Source organism: Numida meleagris, chromosome 6 (genome assembly GCF_002078875.1).
Source record: "Numida meleagris isolate 19003 breed g44 Domestic line chromosome 6, NumMel1.0, whole genome shotgun sequence".
Lineage (NCBI taxonomy): Eukaryota > Metazoa > Chordata > Aves > Galliformes > Numididae > Numida > Numida meleagris.
This window is the reverse complement of record NC_034414.1, coordinates 31,322,376-31,338,731: the sequence shown is the minus strand read 5'-3', so window position 1 is coordinate 31,338,731 and position 16,356 is coordinate 31,322,376. Positions and strand designations below refer to the sequence as shown.

General features: G+C 40.1%; 1 protein-coding gene and 1 long non-coding RNA gene across 2 annotated transcripts in view; one reads left to right on the top strand and one right to left on the bottom strand.

The window, feature by feature from the left end:
* Positions 1–7,980, bottom strand: part of RASGRP1 (RAS guanyl releasing protein 1) — a 39,756-nt gene extending 31,776 nt beyond the window's left edge. The window contains exons 1-2 of the mRNA XM_021401906.1: positions 7,855–7,980; positions 5,665–5,834 (exon numbers count right to left, since the gene is read on the bottom strand). Of these exons, the coding sequence (XP_021257581.1) occupies positions 5,665–5,834; positions 7,855–7,886 (202 nt within the window). The 5' untranslated portion in view covers positions 7,887–7,980. The remainder of the gene's footprint in view (positions 1–5,664; positions 5,835–7,854) is intronic.
* LOC110401154 lies at positions 6,414–16,223 on the top strand. The gene is made up of 4 exons (XR_002440273.1): positions 6,414–7,657; positions 7,879–8,111; positions 8,937–9,229; positions 11,209–16,223. It is a non-coding gene; the product is annotated as an uncharacterized LOC110401154 (long non-coding RNA).

Sequence of the window (16,356 nt, the reverse complement as noted above, 5' to 3'; positions counted from 1 at the left end):
TTGCACTAAGTTCACATAAATTCTATTAAGAATGTTGCTAGACTATAAAGTTAGTATTTTAATGCATTTTAAAAATAGTGGCCATTATTTTAAAACCTTTTTTTAAAAATATACTTTTTTTTCCTATTGAAGACCCACATAGCAGAATAAACTGACTCCATTGCAGTTTTCAATATCTGAGCTTACACCTAGAATTACACTACATAAAACATGTATTAATATACATGTACTCCTGGGAAGAAAATAGATTACTTTCCTAAAACCCTTTACTTACCTCTATCAAGAATCAGATAGACTCTGCATGGTGATAGACAGTTAAAAAAGATGTTTCATGATTTCTTTTTTCCACTGAGCATACTCATCTTAACTAGCAGTAACTGAAGTGCCTGAATTGTTGGATAGAATAGCTCTTCCATGTACTACATGCTTGCAATACTTAAATGTAGGAGGCAAATACATACCATCTTCCACTTGAAGGCTAAAGACACAAATACCTCCATGGTATTAAAATTGTGTCATCTTAGTGATTTCTTAGTTCCTTCATGACCCTCAGATTTTTTTATTAAGGCACAAGTGTTTGTATAAATTAAGACTGTCAAGTGTGCTCTTAGGATTGTTTGTTAGGTAGTTTTAAGTAAAATTTCAGTGCTTCACTGTTGACAAAACAAGGAAATAGCAAAATGACACTATGCTGAAGATATATTTTGTCCCAATTGCAACAGAATTTTTAAACATTTGTTAAAATGATTTAAGCAAGTGTTTTATGTGTGCAAGGGAAAGACCCTTTAAGCCTATATGGCCTATAAGATTTATTGTATGTTAAAACAGTAAACTGAATCTTTGAAAGGTGTATTTTAAAGATATTATAGGCACATTTCAACATTACTCAATATAAGCATAAGGATATATGTAACAAAATCAAAGAATGGCTTGGGGCAGGCTTGTCACCACCCTCCAGCCTCCACCTGGATTTAGAACCACAATTCTCTGGCTACAGCCATCCAGGCAATTCCTTATCCACTTAATAGTCCATCCTTCAGATCTCCTTCTCTCCAATTTAGAGGTAAGCATGTGACATGAGACTGCATTAAAGGCATAGAAGTCCAGGTAGATTATATCAGTTGTTCTTCCCTTGTCTTCCCTTTATGCGGTAGGACAGAAGGTTACAGTCAAGGAAAAGGTGTCTTACCACACACCTCTTATACACACTGAGCATACAAATAAAAAAGTCTGCTAGAACAGAAATTTACTTACTAACAAATGGTCAAAAACATCAGCCTCACAGCAGCATGAGAATAACCAATGGTAAAAAGTATGAACTATTGCTATTTCATTTCCATACTTAGCAGATACACAGTTAACACATTAAGATATAAATATCCAGCAAAGTGAAAACTAACTGCTGAAATATTTTTACTCTCCAATTTGCAACACTTTCTGGACTAAATATATGTCAACCTGCATTTACACAGACTTGCAAGGGTTATTATGAGAACTAACAAAGAATAAAGCTGTGCTACTGAGTATATGCTTCCTGTGTTCTACTGAACTGCCAGCACTAAATAGTCAATATTGCCATGGAACAGCAAGCTAGACCCCGCTCTATCAGTTTTGATAACAAAGCTCAAGTACCTTTACAAAAAGAAGTAATTTAGAAAATAAAGCCATACTGATTTTCAGAGAGCAACGGTCAAGTCAAAAGTACATCATTTTCCAGTTGCTTTATACTGAATAAAGAGAAAACATGGATGTAAGAGGTTACTGTTCTACCTACAATTCCATTCAGGAATCACAGTCACTAGCAAAGAATTCCTCCAGAAAAAAAATTTCTCCTTCAATTTGTCATATTCCAAGTCAAAATCTAGTGATTACTTTGCTCTCCTGAAGTCACAAGTTTAGCCATCTTATCGCCAATTTACTACACTTAATTTGCTCTCTACGATCTTTCTGTTTAGAATCAATCTCTCTGGTGGAGAGGTTCCAATGAATCCAGCCCTTCAACACAATACCTTTTCTAGTCTTTTCAATCACCTTACACTACCCACTGCTCTTCCTCTCTATGTATTCCCTTCATTTCTTTGATTTCTCTTTTTACTCCACTTCCTTATTATGACTTCTGTTTTCTTCCATATAACCACTTTTTCATCTTTAAATGTTATCGTTGGCTCCACTTATGTGCAATGCTTCCCTTTCTTTTCTAAGGCAATCAAATGTGATGCATTCATTTGCACTCTACAGCTCTTCTTGTCTATCTAGATCATAGCTGCAGCAGCATCCTGTAGCTACTTGTAATGTTGAAAAGGTCTTTCAAGATGCATGGAACATATTTGGAATAATTGCCCCCACATAATAGCATTTTTCCTCTTTACACTGTTGAGAGTTGTTTCAAGTCTCTACAATGCTTCCAGACTAATCTCAGGACATATGCTCCTTTCTAAGAAGTTTTCTGCCTTCAATATCTCATCACTGTTTTTTATGAGCTCTTGCTCCAACTCATGTCCTGGCTTTTCTATTGCCTTTTGGGATTCAGCCTACTCGTCCTGATGCAATCTGTCATGAGACTTGAGGAACTTACACTTTTAGTATCTCCTTCTGTTTTTGTTAATAAAAATTGTGTTATAAGCACTGGTGTAACACTTTTCACTTAGATATACATAGGTCACTCAAAAAGCAATGCCTCTTAAATACGGAAGTGGAAATTAAGACAGGTAGAAAGAGCACAATAACACTATTCGATAGAGCAAGTTCTCAGACCCAAAGCAGTAGTTTTCAGCATAGTCACCACCATTGACTATGCGTCTTCACCAGCCTTTAACAAGAGCCTGCATGCTTCACTCATAATAATCTCCATGACCATCCAGGAAATGGCTTGCTTTTCACATTGCTGCCACCACTGCTGAAATGCTCCAACTACCACTTCACTATGCTCACATCTACTGTTTGGTCTGCATAAATGTTCAGCAAGTGTTAATGCATGTCAATGGGTGCAATTCTTTTCTGCATGGAGGAATTTGGTGCTGCATCTCTGCTTCATACACAATTCCATGACAGACGCCATTCTGTCAGACTGTCCCACTGCTGCCATCTGTCATGCAGCAACAACATGTAACAGAATATTGGTGGGAAGGTTCAACCTCTTCTGCCATACCACCAGCATCCAGCTGTGATGTCACGGGCCAACATAATTAAACACATTTTAGTACCATCTTCTATCCAGCACTTTCATAGACCCACAAACAATGTCATAAATTCCAAGATCCAATCTTTGCTCCTCACTGTAGTGAGGTCAAACTGTGACATCTCTTTAGTACAGATTTTGGATTACCTCAGTTCTCTTGACAAACATGGTCTTTCTACAGACTATCCTAGAATTGTTTACAACAATTTGGCAAAGTCTTTTCACTCACTATCTGAGAGTCACACTTCCCACATATCCATACTGGAAGGTAAATAACTGTACGTTTGTGGGTTAACTCTTAATGCCTTCTTTGCTTGGCCATCTTATGATATTCTCCATGTAAACGGCAGAAGGCTGCCAACTTCCCCTTATATACCACTCTTGATAGCAGCCTTTCTTACATGTTATCTGCTTTTTCAAGCATTTATAATTGAGTTCAGGAAAACAAATCTGGCTGTGTACTGTATATAAGAATTGTATGTGTAACTGTAGACATAGTCTTAGCATAAAACAGTATAGCATTAGCATAAAACAGTATATATTCACAAGCACGACACACCATCTCTATCTATTACATTTTGTTTTATTTAACCCTTGGCAGTAAATAAATCAAGGGCTTTTTCCAGAAAGCAAACTTAAAATATAGCAAGGAGATCTGTGCTCAAGTCCTGGGAGATTCTATACTTTTAATACTGAAATAAATCTTGTTCAGAACACAATAAGGAATTTATGTAATAATATAAATCAGCATATTTGGAAATGAAGATACAACTTTAATCTGGATAGAACTATTAGAATACAGGGTGGAAGCTCTACTTAGGTACTATGCATGGGAATAAACTTGCCTAATTATTCAATTTACATCAGCAACTATTCTTTTTTTTACTTATTCTTTTTCTGTTATGAATTGCCCAATAAAGAGTCTGAATGCCCACAGTGCATACTATGACTTTAGAAGTCCTTAGTGAGTCTACAATTACAAGTGCAGGTACACTACTACTCACTTGGTTAGACCTACATAACATTTGTCAAAGTTCAAGAAAACCCTATTTAGATTTACAGTAAACTTTGTAAGTATTAAATCCTTCAGAAAGACTCCTGTGCATATATAGCTTCACTGTTTCTTGGTTTCTTTTTCTGTCAACAGTCCTCATAAAACATGGATGCCTAACAATATGAAAGTACTTGCTGATATATACACTTTGAATGTTAAAAAATTATTAAAATAAAACTAAGTCAACATAGTCTCCCATTCAGTGTTGTTGAATTTGAAATCAACCTTCACAATAGTTTTACTAGATGTTGTATTTGCAAAAAGGTTTTTTCCTCCTTAAAAGCATGAACACAAATCAATATTGGTCTCAATATTATGATTGTACAAAGGTCTTACATGTGCTTTAGATGCCTTGTCTCACTTCCAGTAAACCAAAACTTACAGATTAATCAACATTTCTTTAGGAACTGGGGCTTTAGAACAGTTCAGTGGATATGTTCTTTACAATAATGAAGCGAAGGAGAAAAGGAGCCAGAAAGAAATGACAATTGCGTGTTTTATTAACTTCTCTCAGACATGCATTTCTCTACACACACTGAATATAAGGCTTTAAGGTATGTTAACATTAGTGCATTTCCAATGGGTGTGAAAGATTAGTCATTGTTTATATAGTACTTACTTGTTGCAGCACTTGATCTGCACTCAGTGTTACTATTTAACTGCACAGATTAATTATTTTAGAGGTGAGTAGGCATTTGAGTGTATTTAGCATCTAAGGACTACTCCACAAAAAACTTTGCAAGGCTTTCAGAAAGACAGTGTTTCTAAGCACTGAAAGATAGAGGGTTTACAAACAAATGCTTTATTTGCAAAATATTCAGAACCCTTTTGAGTGCCTTCAGTACTATTATACTTTAATAATATAAAAACTAAACACATTTAATAGTAAAAAAAAAAGAAAGGAGACTAAGGATATAGGGTTCAGGCAATAATCATCACTGTCTGTGCATTACGATTCTTGCGGTAAAAAGAAACACAACTGACAGGCTCAAAAAAGTATACAGGTGCAATTTTTATTTGGATTCTTTCTATAGAGCGGCAACTTTAAATTTGTATTGATAATGTAAGAAGTAATCCAGTGATACTTCATCTACCTTATAGAAACAGCTCTGCTCATTTCAAAATTTTTGTATTAAATATGTGATATTATTTCTGCATATCGCAGTAATTTAAAGATTACTTGTCTTTTTTTAATGTTGTTGCTGTTACTTCAATACCAGTTTGGTAAACACCAACATTAATCTCTTAGTATATTACATACATACGCAGATTCACAAACCCGTAAAATAGATGCCGATGCTTACAGAATACATGATGTTCAGTTAAGCCTTTCTACTTCATGAATACATCAACGTAATTCACTGGTAAATCGCCTAGAAGCAACCGGTATAGAAACATATTCACACCATTCCAAAAACCTCCAGATACTCACCAAACGACTGAATGCAGGTTTCAAGAAGATCTTCCAAAGTCGCCCCCTTGGCTAAGTGCCCCAAAGGCACCATAGTGACTTGGGTAAGATTTGAATGGCTGTGACAATGACTGATCTGCTTCAGCTCAAGTGACCATTCAGGGGCAGTGCTGCATCCTTGGGCAGGCTGCCTAGAAGAAAGCACAATAGTGAAATAAGTACAAGGGTGAGTGGCAAATTTTAAACTGCATGAAAAAGAGAGAGAGTTTTAAAGGGCAATGAACTCCCTGTAGCTAGGTTGGTGAAAGATACAGCCCTCCCACTTGCTAAGTGTAGCAAAGAGTCTGCTCGGTAAATGACTTTTTTTTTTTCCCGCTAAACATAGACAGTAGAGCACAGCATCCCTTGAATGATCTGTCAGATTGCCACAAATCTTATTTCTTTGCCTGAGAGTTATGTTTCCAGTACTATAATATATAAGCCACAAAACAGGAATATTGTTACGCAGTGATCTGCCACCACACATTTGTGTGGTCATAAAAAGTAAAGTTGAAAAAATATAGTTACAATCCAACATTACTGGAAACTCATTGTAAAAAGATAGACCAGCTGTATTAATAGTGATTTTCCAGATGAAATTAAGTACCCAAACTATCAACGCAACTTCACAGTGCAGCATTTCAAAATTAAAAAAAAACCTGATGAGTTTTTATCCATTCTACATAATTCATTCCTACTAAATTGTTTTAAAAATGCATTAATGACTGAATTAATACTTCTATTATTAAATACTAACATCTTTAAAAGTGATAAAAATAAAGAACCTTGGCTTAGGCCAGTACTTTGCTCCTACTGCTATGTCTTAGAGTTTAAGAATGTGCACATTTACAGATAATACTAAAGAGTGTTCCTTGTTTGCGTGCAAGTTCATTATTCTATGTGAAATACTAAAGAAGCACAGTGTTCTGATACATGTTCACGTGCAAATAACAGGAACTGCTTCAAAATCTGACTTGAGAGCATGACCATGTCGTTCACAAAATGGCAACAGCCACTGTTGTTTCAATGAAACTTTGGCCTTATCAGAGTCAACGTGCAGTCCACTGTATTCCTAAGCAAGTTACTGTGGCTTCTTTATGTTGCTATCTTAAGCCTTCATACAACTTTCCTTAGACAGAACACTACTGAAAACTTTATTAATAAACTGACTTTCCCAAGAAGAAAAGGCACAGAAATGTATCCAGTGTGCATATGACAGACAGGCAGAGCTGGTGAGGACATCCCATAGTCCTGGATTAATTTAGAAATACGGATGCCTAACAAAGACAGATCAGACCCTGCCTCATCTCAGTAAGTTTCAGGCCTTAGCTTAAAATTTCTGACTCACTTCCACGCTGGAAAAGTCATGAAACTGCAGATGAGGTCATTCACGGCCCTCAGGGCCAACAGAACCCAGACCTGACCGCAGAGGTAGTGGCCATCACTTAACTCTCCTGCAGCGAATCTGGCACTGGCTATGCAAAGAATGTTCTGCTCCCTTCCCCTTTTCTCTAGATTTCCCCCCTCGCTGTGTGATCTGACTTCCTGTTCTCATATAAAAAAAAGAGCGAGGCCTGCTTAGCTTTCAGGGTTCTCTTTTTGCACGCTTAACCCTCACCCCTCCTCACTTTATTTCATTGGTTCTTCGGTGCAGGGCACAGTCAGAGTCACAGCAGCAGATACGTTAGGTCTTGACAACAGTGTCAATACCGAGCAGGGCACAAAAGGAAAACCATCCACGTCCTCCTCCAATAAGTTTACAATAACACTGTGGCCGACTTGGCAGCACTCCCCGAGTGACACATCCGAAACCGATCGCACATGAACTAGCGCGGATCCCCGCACAGCGGCTTTTCGGCACGGAGAAGGCGCTCGAAAAGCCCGCCGGGCTCCCCGGCACGCCGCTGGGGCTGGAAAGGAGCCGCCCGCAGCGCTGACACCGGGACGGCCCGCAGCTCCTCTCCCGTCGGCGGAGGTGCGCAGGTAGCGGGGCCGCGTCTCCGGCTGAGCCGCGCGTTCCGGCCGTGCCTTCAGGCTGCTCTCAACACGCGCGCCGCCCGCGCCCGCTCGGATGGGCGAGCCGCAGTCCTGCCCCGCTGCTCTGCCCTCTTTCCCGGCCCCGCGGAGCCCCGCGCCTCTCTCGCCGCTTCGCCCCCCGCGCTGCCGACTCACTGAGTTTCTCTCTTCTTTCCCAAGGTTCCCATGCCGGCGCCGGCTTCGGCTCCGCGCGGCTGCAGGGAGCCGGACTGCGCGGGGCGGAGGGGACAGCGCGGCGGCCCCGCGCATCGCCCCCGTCCCGCCTCAGGAGGAGCCTGAGAGCGGCTCAAGCGGAGCAGCCGCCGCCCGTGACAAGCGCAGCGGAGATCTTATCGGCAGGAGGAAGTGCCGAGATGTCGCGCTGCTTTTCCCCGAACCGCCGACTTTACCAGGTACCCCGACACGCTCCCGCCCGCGGCGCTGCGTGCAGCGCGGGCCCTCACCCCGGGCAGCCCACGGGGGCCGGACCTGGGGGGTCACGCGTGCCTCGCCGCTGCCGCGGGGCCGCGTGGAGCTGCTGCCGACGCGCTGCGGGCGGTTAGGGCCCGCACGAGCCCCGCTCCTGCGCGCGCTGATTGGCTGCTCGGCAGCGGCCGGCGGGGCGGGGGGCGGTGGAGAGCTGGGAACGGCCTCGGGCGGCTGGGAGCTGCCTCGCGTGGAAACCCCGGCGGGCGCCCACGGGAGGGGCAGCTCCGAGGGAAGTGGCTGTCGTCCGGCCCCGGCCCGGGTCTGCCGCCGGTACGGCACGGGCGGATGGGACAGAGGTGCGCGCGGCCGCAGGACGGGCATCGAGCTGAGATTCTTACATCTACAGTTACTGGCTTAAACCTCTTGCGCTAAGCTGCCACCTCTCACCGTCCCTCCAGTTTAACTGCTATATTTCCTAGGCATTTGCACTATTAATTGTGCCATTACAGTCATTCATTCTTCTCACTTCAGAGAAGAAATGGCCCGACAATAAAGCTGAAAGTCAAACTCGTTGCATGTAACTTACAGTGTGACCAAAAGGCGTTGTACTGAGAAATACGGGTACCTGAGCAGCAGGAAGTCACTGGGCACTCAGGTTTTGTTGTTCTGACTGCTCCATTTGCGGCACCAAAACGCCATCATACCTCACGCTGAGATGCGGGTGGTTCTTATAAACTGTTTCTTTAACTGGTAAGGTTCAGATATTCAGATTGATTCCCTGCCAGCAACCAAGACACGCTTCTCTTCAGGTCTCCAAAATGACCAAATTCACCAAGGCCACAGCTCGCTGCCATTTCCTCAGGTTCATGGTGACTCCCACTGTCACCACAGCTGCGCAGACCTGACTACAGACCTGCAAGCGGAAGGAAAACCCGGCATGCCTCTGGAAATCACCCCCGTGATTCACCGTGTGACATTCCTCTGAGTAAGCACCAAGCTCATGCCCAGCTTGAAGATCGTTGTGGTTTATGAAATACAAATACATAATGTACATCCAAGACCACGAGTCATGTCTGCAATGTTCTCTGCAGCATCTATGTTGGTAAGCCAATGCCCCTGCCTGATCTACTTTAGACAAGCCTATCCCAGCTATCTTTGCTTTTCTTTAATTGCAGTTCCCTTGAGTTCACGCACATGCATACACTCAAAAACAACTGGGGCTTTGATGGAAAGAGTACTCTCCAGCTTTTTGGTCAGGAGTTAATCCATAACCAAATCTTACACCGCCTCATACAAAAATACATTTGCAACTTACGTACCTGTACAACATCCTGATGTGCTGATCCGTGAACGTAACGTTCTCCAGGTGACATGGCCTCCTCTTATGAAGTAGATTCACACTGGTCTGTGTCCAAACTAGACTTGCTCTGTTGAAGGCAAGATAATTCTTTTTTTTTTTTTTTCTGAGAGCTGAAGTAGGCAACTACTTTAAACATAACTTATTCATGCATACATTCTTCTGGTAGCTTTTGCCTAAATCTGTTTTACTTATATCTCTGTGAAATCCCAGGCCAACTACAAAGGCACTCAGGTGTCCTGCTGCAATGGTGAGTGAGGAAGTTCCCTGGAGGTGACAGAGGGCCCTGCAGGGTGGTGGGGCCAGTAGATGGTGTTTGGAAGGCAAATCCAGCATGGGAAGCAGCTCCAGAGAAGGAGAAAAGATTACTAATACAACGGGAATGAAGGACAGCACATAGAAACTATGAAAAGCCACTGCTGGATCAACTTACATTATGCAAACAAGTAGTAATCAGAATAATTGGGTTTAATAAGTTCTATTCAGTTAGAGTTGCTAGCAATTGCACGTAGAAAAAAAAAATAATTGAGTTGTGATATGCCAAAGGTGGGGCTATCATGTGTGATCAGCTTATACAAATAGCATCCTTATTGACAGCATGATTTAAATGTGCTTCCCTATTATAACTGAAATTTTGTAGCTGTTAAAATGCTTTTTCTTAGCATGAAACTTGATTTCTGTTGCAGCTAGTAGAGCACTTCTAGTTTCTCATTCCAAGCCTGGATCATAAGTTTTAGTCAGGGTTATCTAGAGTTTAATTGTTTTCACTAGCTTACCAAAGATTTCTATTCTTAGAAAGCTTCAGTGTTAGTGAAGATTTTGGTCTGATAACCCCACTGAGGTTATCAGACAATGGCAATTCCCTCTGCTATATTCCTTCTGATGCAGCTTTGCCATAAGGGCCAGAGATGGAGTGCTGCCCTTTCTAAAGAAGAGTAACTGATAGCAGTTAGTTTTTGTGACTTTACACTTGTATCAAGATAGGAATATCTTCCTTCAGCGGCACATGTTCTGAGACAACTCTCTGGACAACTATAGCTTTTGTTTATAAGGAGGTGGCAGTAAAATTCATCCTTATGATTGCAGAATGAGACCTGAAATTATGAAACTGTAGCAGAGAGTGCATAGCAAATTAAGAGGAGTGTGAATTGATTGATTGTTTTTAAAATTGATTTTTAAGTCAGATTGAGAAAGACTGGCCTAATCTTGAGTGCTTTGGGCTGTCAGTCAGGCGCCTGTGAGGCTCCGGTTTTTCTGCTAGAACAGAACGGACGGAGAACACCCAGTAGCAGCTGCCTCCTTATGTTTAAGGACCATAGGTTTGAACACATTATATGTTAAAAGCCTTACAAAGTTAGTAGCTACGCTAGTAATAAGTCTAACTATCCAATCTAACTCTATAGTGATGTTTCTTCTGTAATTGCTGCTTCTGTTAAACACTTCAGTGGCTGGTAGTCAACCTTGAGCCCACTGAGGACTTTACTTCAGAAAGTCAGTGCAAATGAGCTGACTAATCTTGCGACTTGGGAGACCTTCAACATATACAGGTCATCTTACTTTTAGAATTGGGGCTGTAAGACAAACGAAATACAATTGTTTCTCCTTTATCTGTATGCCTTTAAACACATTGAGTGAGGAGGGAGGTGTCAGTGAAAAATGTGCAAATTTATATAAGGCAGTGCTATGCACTCATCCCATACTTAATGGTGTCTATTTTGTTACAGGTATTTGCCAGCCATGAATTCCCCACCACCCTCAGTGAACAATTAGGCTGATGATTACAGCTGCTGTGAGTCATTTTGTCAGTTTGAGTGCTAAAGGTCTGTGGGATGGATTGAACGATTCCATTCCTACTAATGATCCATGTGGGTGTGAACATGCCACGTGATGGAACGTCTGTGGTTTTGAGTCTTGGAAATTACAGACAAGGCATAGTTTGTAGTTAAAAGCAGTATCTTCTATCAGACCAACTGGCAGTCAGAAAAAGATGTGACTTGAAGAGGGTATCTGCAGAGAACCACAGACTCATAAAAATAATGGGTTTGGAAGGGACCTCAAGTAGTCTGTAGTCCAGCCTCCTGCTCAAAGCTTGGCCAGCTGTGGGACCAGATCTGGCTGATCAGTGCTTTATCCAGGTTAGTCTTGAAAGCCTTGAAGTCCCTTGCAGAATTGTGTAATCCAAAATTAGGAGATAGATTGATTTGTCCCATTGTGTGTATGGATGTCGATACTGCCTCTAACTATAAAGTTAGATGCAATTCCCTTCACAAGCACCCCTGCTTCATTCAGATCATAGTATGGATGTATATGTAGTAGGGGAACCTAAGGAGGCACACTGGCTAAAGTTATTTTCAACAGCTTTTATTCCAGAAGTTAGATGACATGTACTCATTAAGGAAGGCGGACTGTAGAAGTAAAGATTTGGTCTGACGGATGAGATAGGTCTGAATTATCATTAGTTGTTTGTGCAGGTAATTTGCAAGCTACTGATGGACAAGTCTTAAACTTTCAAATGTATCTAGCTAAAAGATAACTAAAAGTTTGAAACTGTTAGATGTTCCTGGATTTCTTCTCGAAGGCTTTAAAAGAGTGGAGTAAAATGAGTTGTTCCACTAAGACCAATGAACGTATATCTTGATACTACAGGAAAACATCAGGAAATGCTATTAGCTGGTGGAATTCTTCTGAATGGAATCACACTTTGATTTGTGTGGTTTTGAGGCTCTGTCCTGAAAGTAACATCTTTTGGGCTTTCTATTGAGTAAATATTTCAATGTTTTCCTATTCAAAAGAATGCTGAAATCCAGTAAGCACTGAATGCCTGCCTACGAGAACAACTAAACTACCTTGCATCAATGTCCAGCCATTTCAGAAGTAGCCAACATCTTTGAGATATTATGATATAGTAACATTCAGTGAAATGTAATGATGTTGCTATCTGAAATCTGTGTTCTGTATTGCTAAAACCAAAAATATGCTTCATTCTGGCATATAAAGTTGTATTTACTGTGAATCCAAGAACAGTGTTGTCCTAACATCTATACCCTTACAGTGTTGTCCTAACATCTATACCCTTACAGTAGTCTATAAGAAAATTGTTTTCCTTTATGGTCTTTTACGATTAACATATTTTATTAGTTTTGATTTAGGTCACCAGAATGCTTGGGTGTACATAAATTCATGAGTTGGTTTTGATAAGAATTGCACAGAAACAAATCTCCTTCCCTGTACCCCATACTCCCCCCACAAAAACCCAATCATGCTGTAACGTATTTTTTCTTAAAATGTGTGTGAAATATGAGAGATGAGGTGAAAAACATCTGACACCCTTGAACAAACTACTGTCCAGAAACAGTGAGACTCGAGGCACAGAAAGGAAAAGCGTAACAGTACTGCTAAGAATGCTTCTTTTTGTTCACCATCTGCTTAAAAGAACAAAACAGCTGCTTAAACAGGATGTAGATAACATCACCCCCAATGTCCCTTTGTAAACATTTTCCAAGGAGACAGTGATTAGCTACTTCCTTTTCAAGATATCTCTTGGTCGGCACCAAGAGGTGAGACACTGTTTATTAGAAATATAGAAGTGAATTGTTTTAACCTTTTTAAAGTACTTTCGCAGATAAATTGTTGTGGGTCTGACAGCACCTTTGAACGCATGACAGGATGAAAGTCGGGCTTGGAGAAATGTGGGTTTTTTGGTGTTTTGTGCGTGTGGTTTAATGTAATACCTAAAAATTCTGTTTTTCAAATACCAACTAAAATTACAGTGATCCTTTGCATTGGAAATAAATGCATACACATGATTTCCATCAGATAGAGCTGCTTCAAAAGTTCCAAACAGAATACACAAAATTTAATTTTGCTGTTGCAGAGCCAAAGGCCAGTATTAATGATTTTGCCCACTTTATTTGCCATGACAAATGCAAGTGGTAGGGATTGTGTGAAGAAGCAAGAGTGATAGATAAGGAGAAAGGAGGAGTAATCACAGGGGTTTCACGGGATGTTGGTGTTCCAGGAGTGGTGTTTCTCTGCCCTTTGCTGCCTTTCTGATCCTATCAACATGGCAGAAAGCATTTCCAAAGGAGTTTCACCCTGAAGTGCAATCCATCAATAAGCTCCAGATTCCTCCTCTCCTAAGGGACTGGCTTTCCTTTTGCATTGCTTTAGGGGAAGTGTTCTTTTCCCTTCTAATCTGGTTATGCTTACCCCTCCCTCCCTTCCTCTGGGCATGCTCAATATGAGTCAGCTGAGGAAGAGTGGAAGCAAGGGAGCAGGAGAGAAAAAGCATCTTCTCCCAAACTCATGCCAGCACGCCATGGAACTCTTGGTGCTGGAGGATCAGCAGAACAGGGTTGTGAACAAAAAGGTAGAGTGGCTACAGCTAATGCCAGTGGTTGCCAGGGGCTTTCTGTCATCTGTTGTTATTGATACAAGAGTTAATGGAAAGCTGGACATTATTTAAAAAAAAAGAAATAGGCAATTGCGTAGCTATGGGCTGAACATTGTAAGCTTAGCATGTATGTATATGTGATCTAGGACAGTCATGTTCTCATGAAGGGATAATAAGATTTATTCCTCAGTTGGCAAGAATTAAAAGGCACTTTGTAAAAAATTATGTTCGGAACAGGATCAGGCAGATGAATACAGTATAGTACATTTTGAGTGAGCAAAGGGATAGCAGTCCATTGTGGTTACATTTAAAATGAATACAGGTCAATTGTCACCTACCTGGATCTAAAATCCTGCAAATTTTTCCTGAACTCCTAAAACCTTTTCCTTCATCTCCTCATTTTATCTCTCCTTACCTTTCCAGGTTTAAAGCAACATGAATTACTTTCTGTTATAAAAAACTGCTCAGAATAACAATATTGTCAAATGACAATATTATCAAATAATAGCATTGTCAAACGTTACTCTGACTTTCTGGATTAGAAACATTGTCAGTTGCTGGCTTCAGTTTTAATCAGGGAGAGCAGCCGTAGCAATACTGCAAAGAATGTAATTGCAAATATATACACAGATAAATATTCGCTAGTATATCAGTATTATGATTTGAAGGTATTTAGGCACTAGTTCAGCAAACACATTTAAACCCACCCTTCTTATTGCAGGCAGGGAGAGGCATAGGCATATTTTGAAAATTAAACTGGTTTAAAAGAAATGCTTACTTGCTCTGAGCAACTCCAGGAGCAACTTTAAGGGGCTCCTATAAAGTCCCAGCTCAAGTACATTTTTAGCTTAAGGAACTTCTACTTTCATTACAAGTGTCTTTGTGAACATTCAGCTTAGAAAAAAACACACAGTTGTCTATATATGCTGAGCACATTCAGTGCTAAGATTTCCGGCAGTCAGGCTACAAGAAGGCTAGGAAAATTGTCCAGAACTTCTTGTAGCTTCAACTGGAATTTGTGTGTTTGTTATTTAAACTGTTAGTTTACAGCTTTTTCTTTTGTCCTTTCAGTGATTTGTAAAAATTTATTAATGGTATCTTTCTTTAATGTGTTTGAATGTTTCTAAAATCCTAAGGTATGAATCTGAACAGTGAGGTCTTATGACAACCTGGGAATAACCTGTTAGATTAAAGATTCTGGTACTGTCTGAACATGGTTGCTTGGATGTGTTTTCTGTTTTTCTATCTACCTGTTCTATTTTATCTTCTTTGGAATTTTGAAGGGGGATTGTCAACATTTGTTCAGGGTGGCTAACAGGTTAAAAAAGTGATTTGTGCTATTTCCTTGTCAAATGCAATAATGTTTCAAGATTTGGCCTTAAACTTAGTTGTATCTATCTTTAAAAAGTCAAAAAACAAAGAGGAAGAGGGAAAAACATTGTCAGTAAATTGCATGACTAATAACTCAGAATAACTAAACTAGTGTATTTTAATGCAGATTGCCTTACATCACATATAAGAGCATGCCAAACGTTATTATTCTCAATGCTAATTGCATCAGCTACAGGATATTATTTAAAAGTATGGACAAAAAAATTTAGCACTGTTTCCACAGTAGAGCGAAATGACAATAATGAAAGAAAATTGTGCATAAATGAAAGTCAGATTCTAACAGTATTCAAATCATGATTTTAGAAGGGGTAAACTATTTGTATACAGACAGGAAGGCCGTTTAAGGTCTTTTATCTCAGTCTGTTGTTGTGGCAATGAAAAAACAGTTCAAACTCTACTGAGGATCATTTTGACCCACCGACGGGAAGCACTAGAGTGCCATGGTGGCTTAACACTGTCAGGGCTGCTGGAAGTCGAGCACACATAGATGTGCTAAGCCATTTCGTTTTCATGCAGATTTTCAAAACTGTGCTGTGCTGATAATTATGGTGATGATGCTAAAATAAAAAGATGCAATTTGATTATATTCTATATGCTTAAATAGGAAGGTGCTGCGTAAATTGCAGAAGATGCTTAAGTATAATGCATGAAAGTGAAAGGGACATTTCTTTTATTTTTATTTTTTATTTTGTTTTCATGTTTTACTCTGCATGCCTGAATTTACACACATGTAGTTCAAGTTAACATGCAGCCACATTCTCAAGCATTGCATGCATGCATTCCTCAGCACTGCTTGTACCATTTACCTGATCCTCCTGCTCCCTGAAATTTAATTTCAGTGCTTTTGAAAACATCAGGGATATGAGGAAATTCTGGAGGACTGTCAGCTATCCAGCAAGCTTATCTCAGTCATATGCCTTCTTTTATTTTTTTCCCATTTATGTATAGACTACAAGATAGTTTTTTCTGTTTTTTTTTTTAAATGTTTTGTTTTTAATTTCCTTTTATCAGTTTTGAAAATAATGTCTTTCATTTATCTCTTTTTATTTCATGTTTCTTTTTGGCTCTTACAAAAATATATATATTT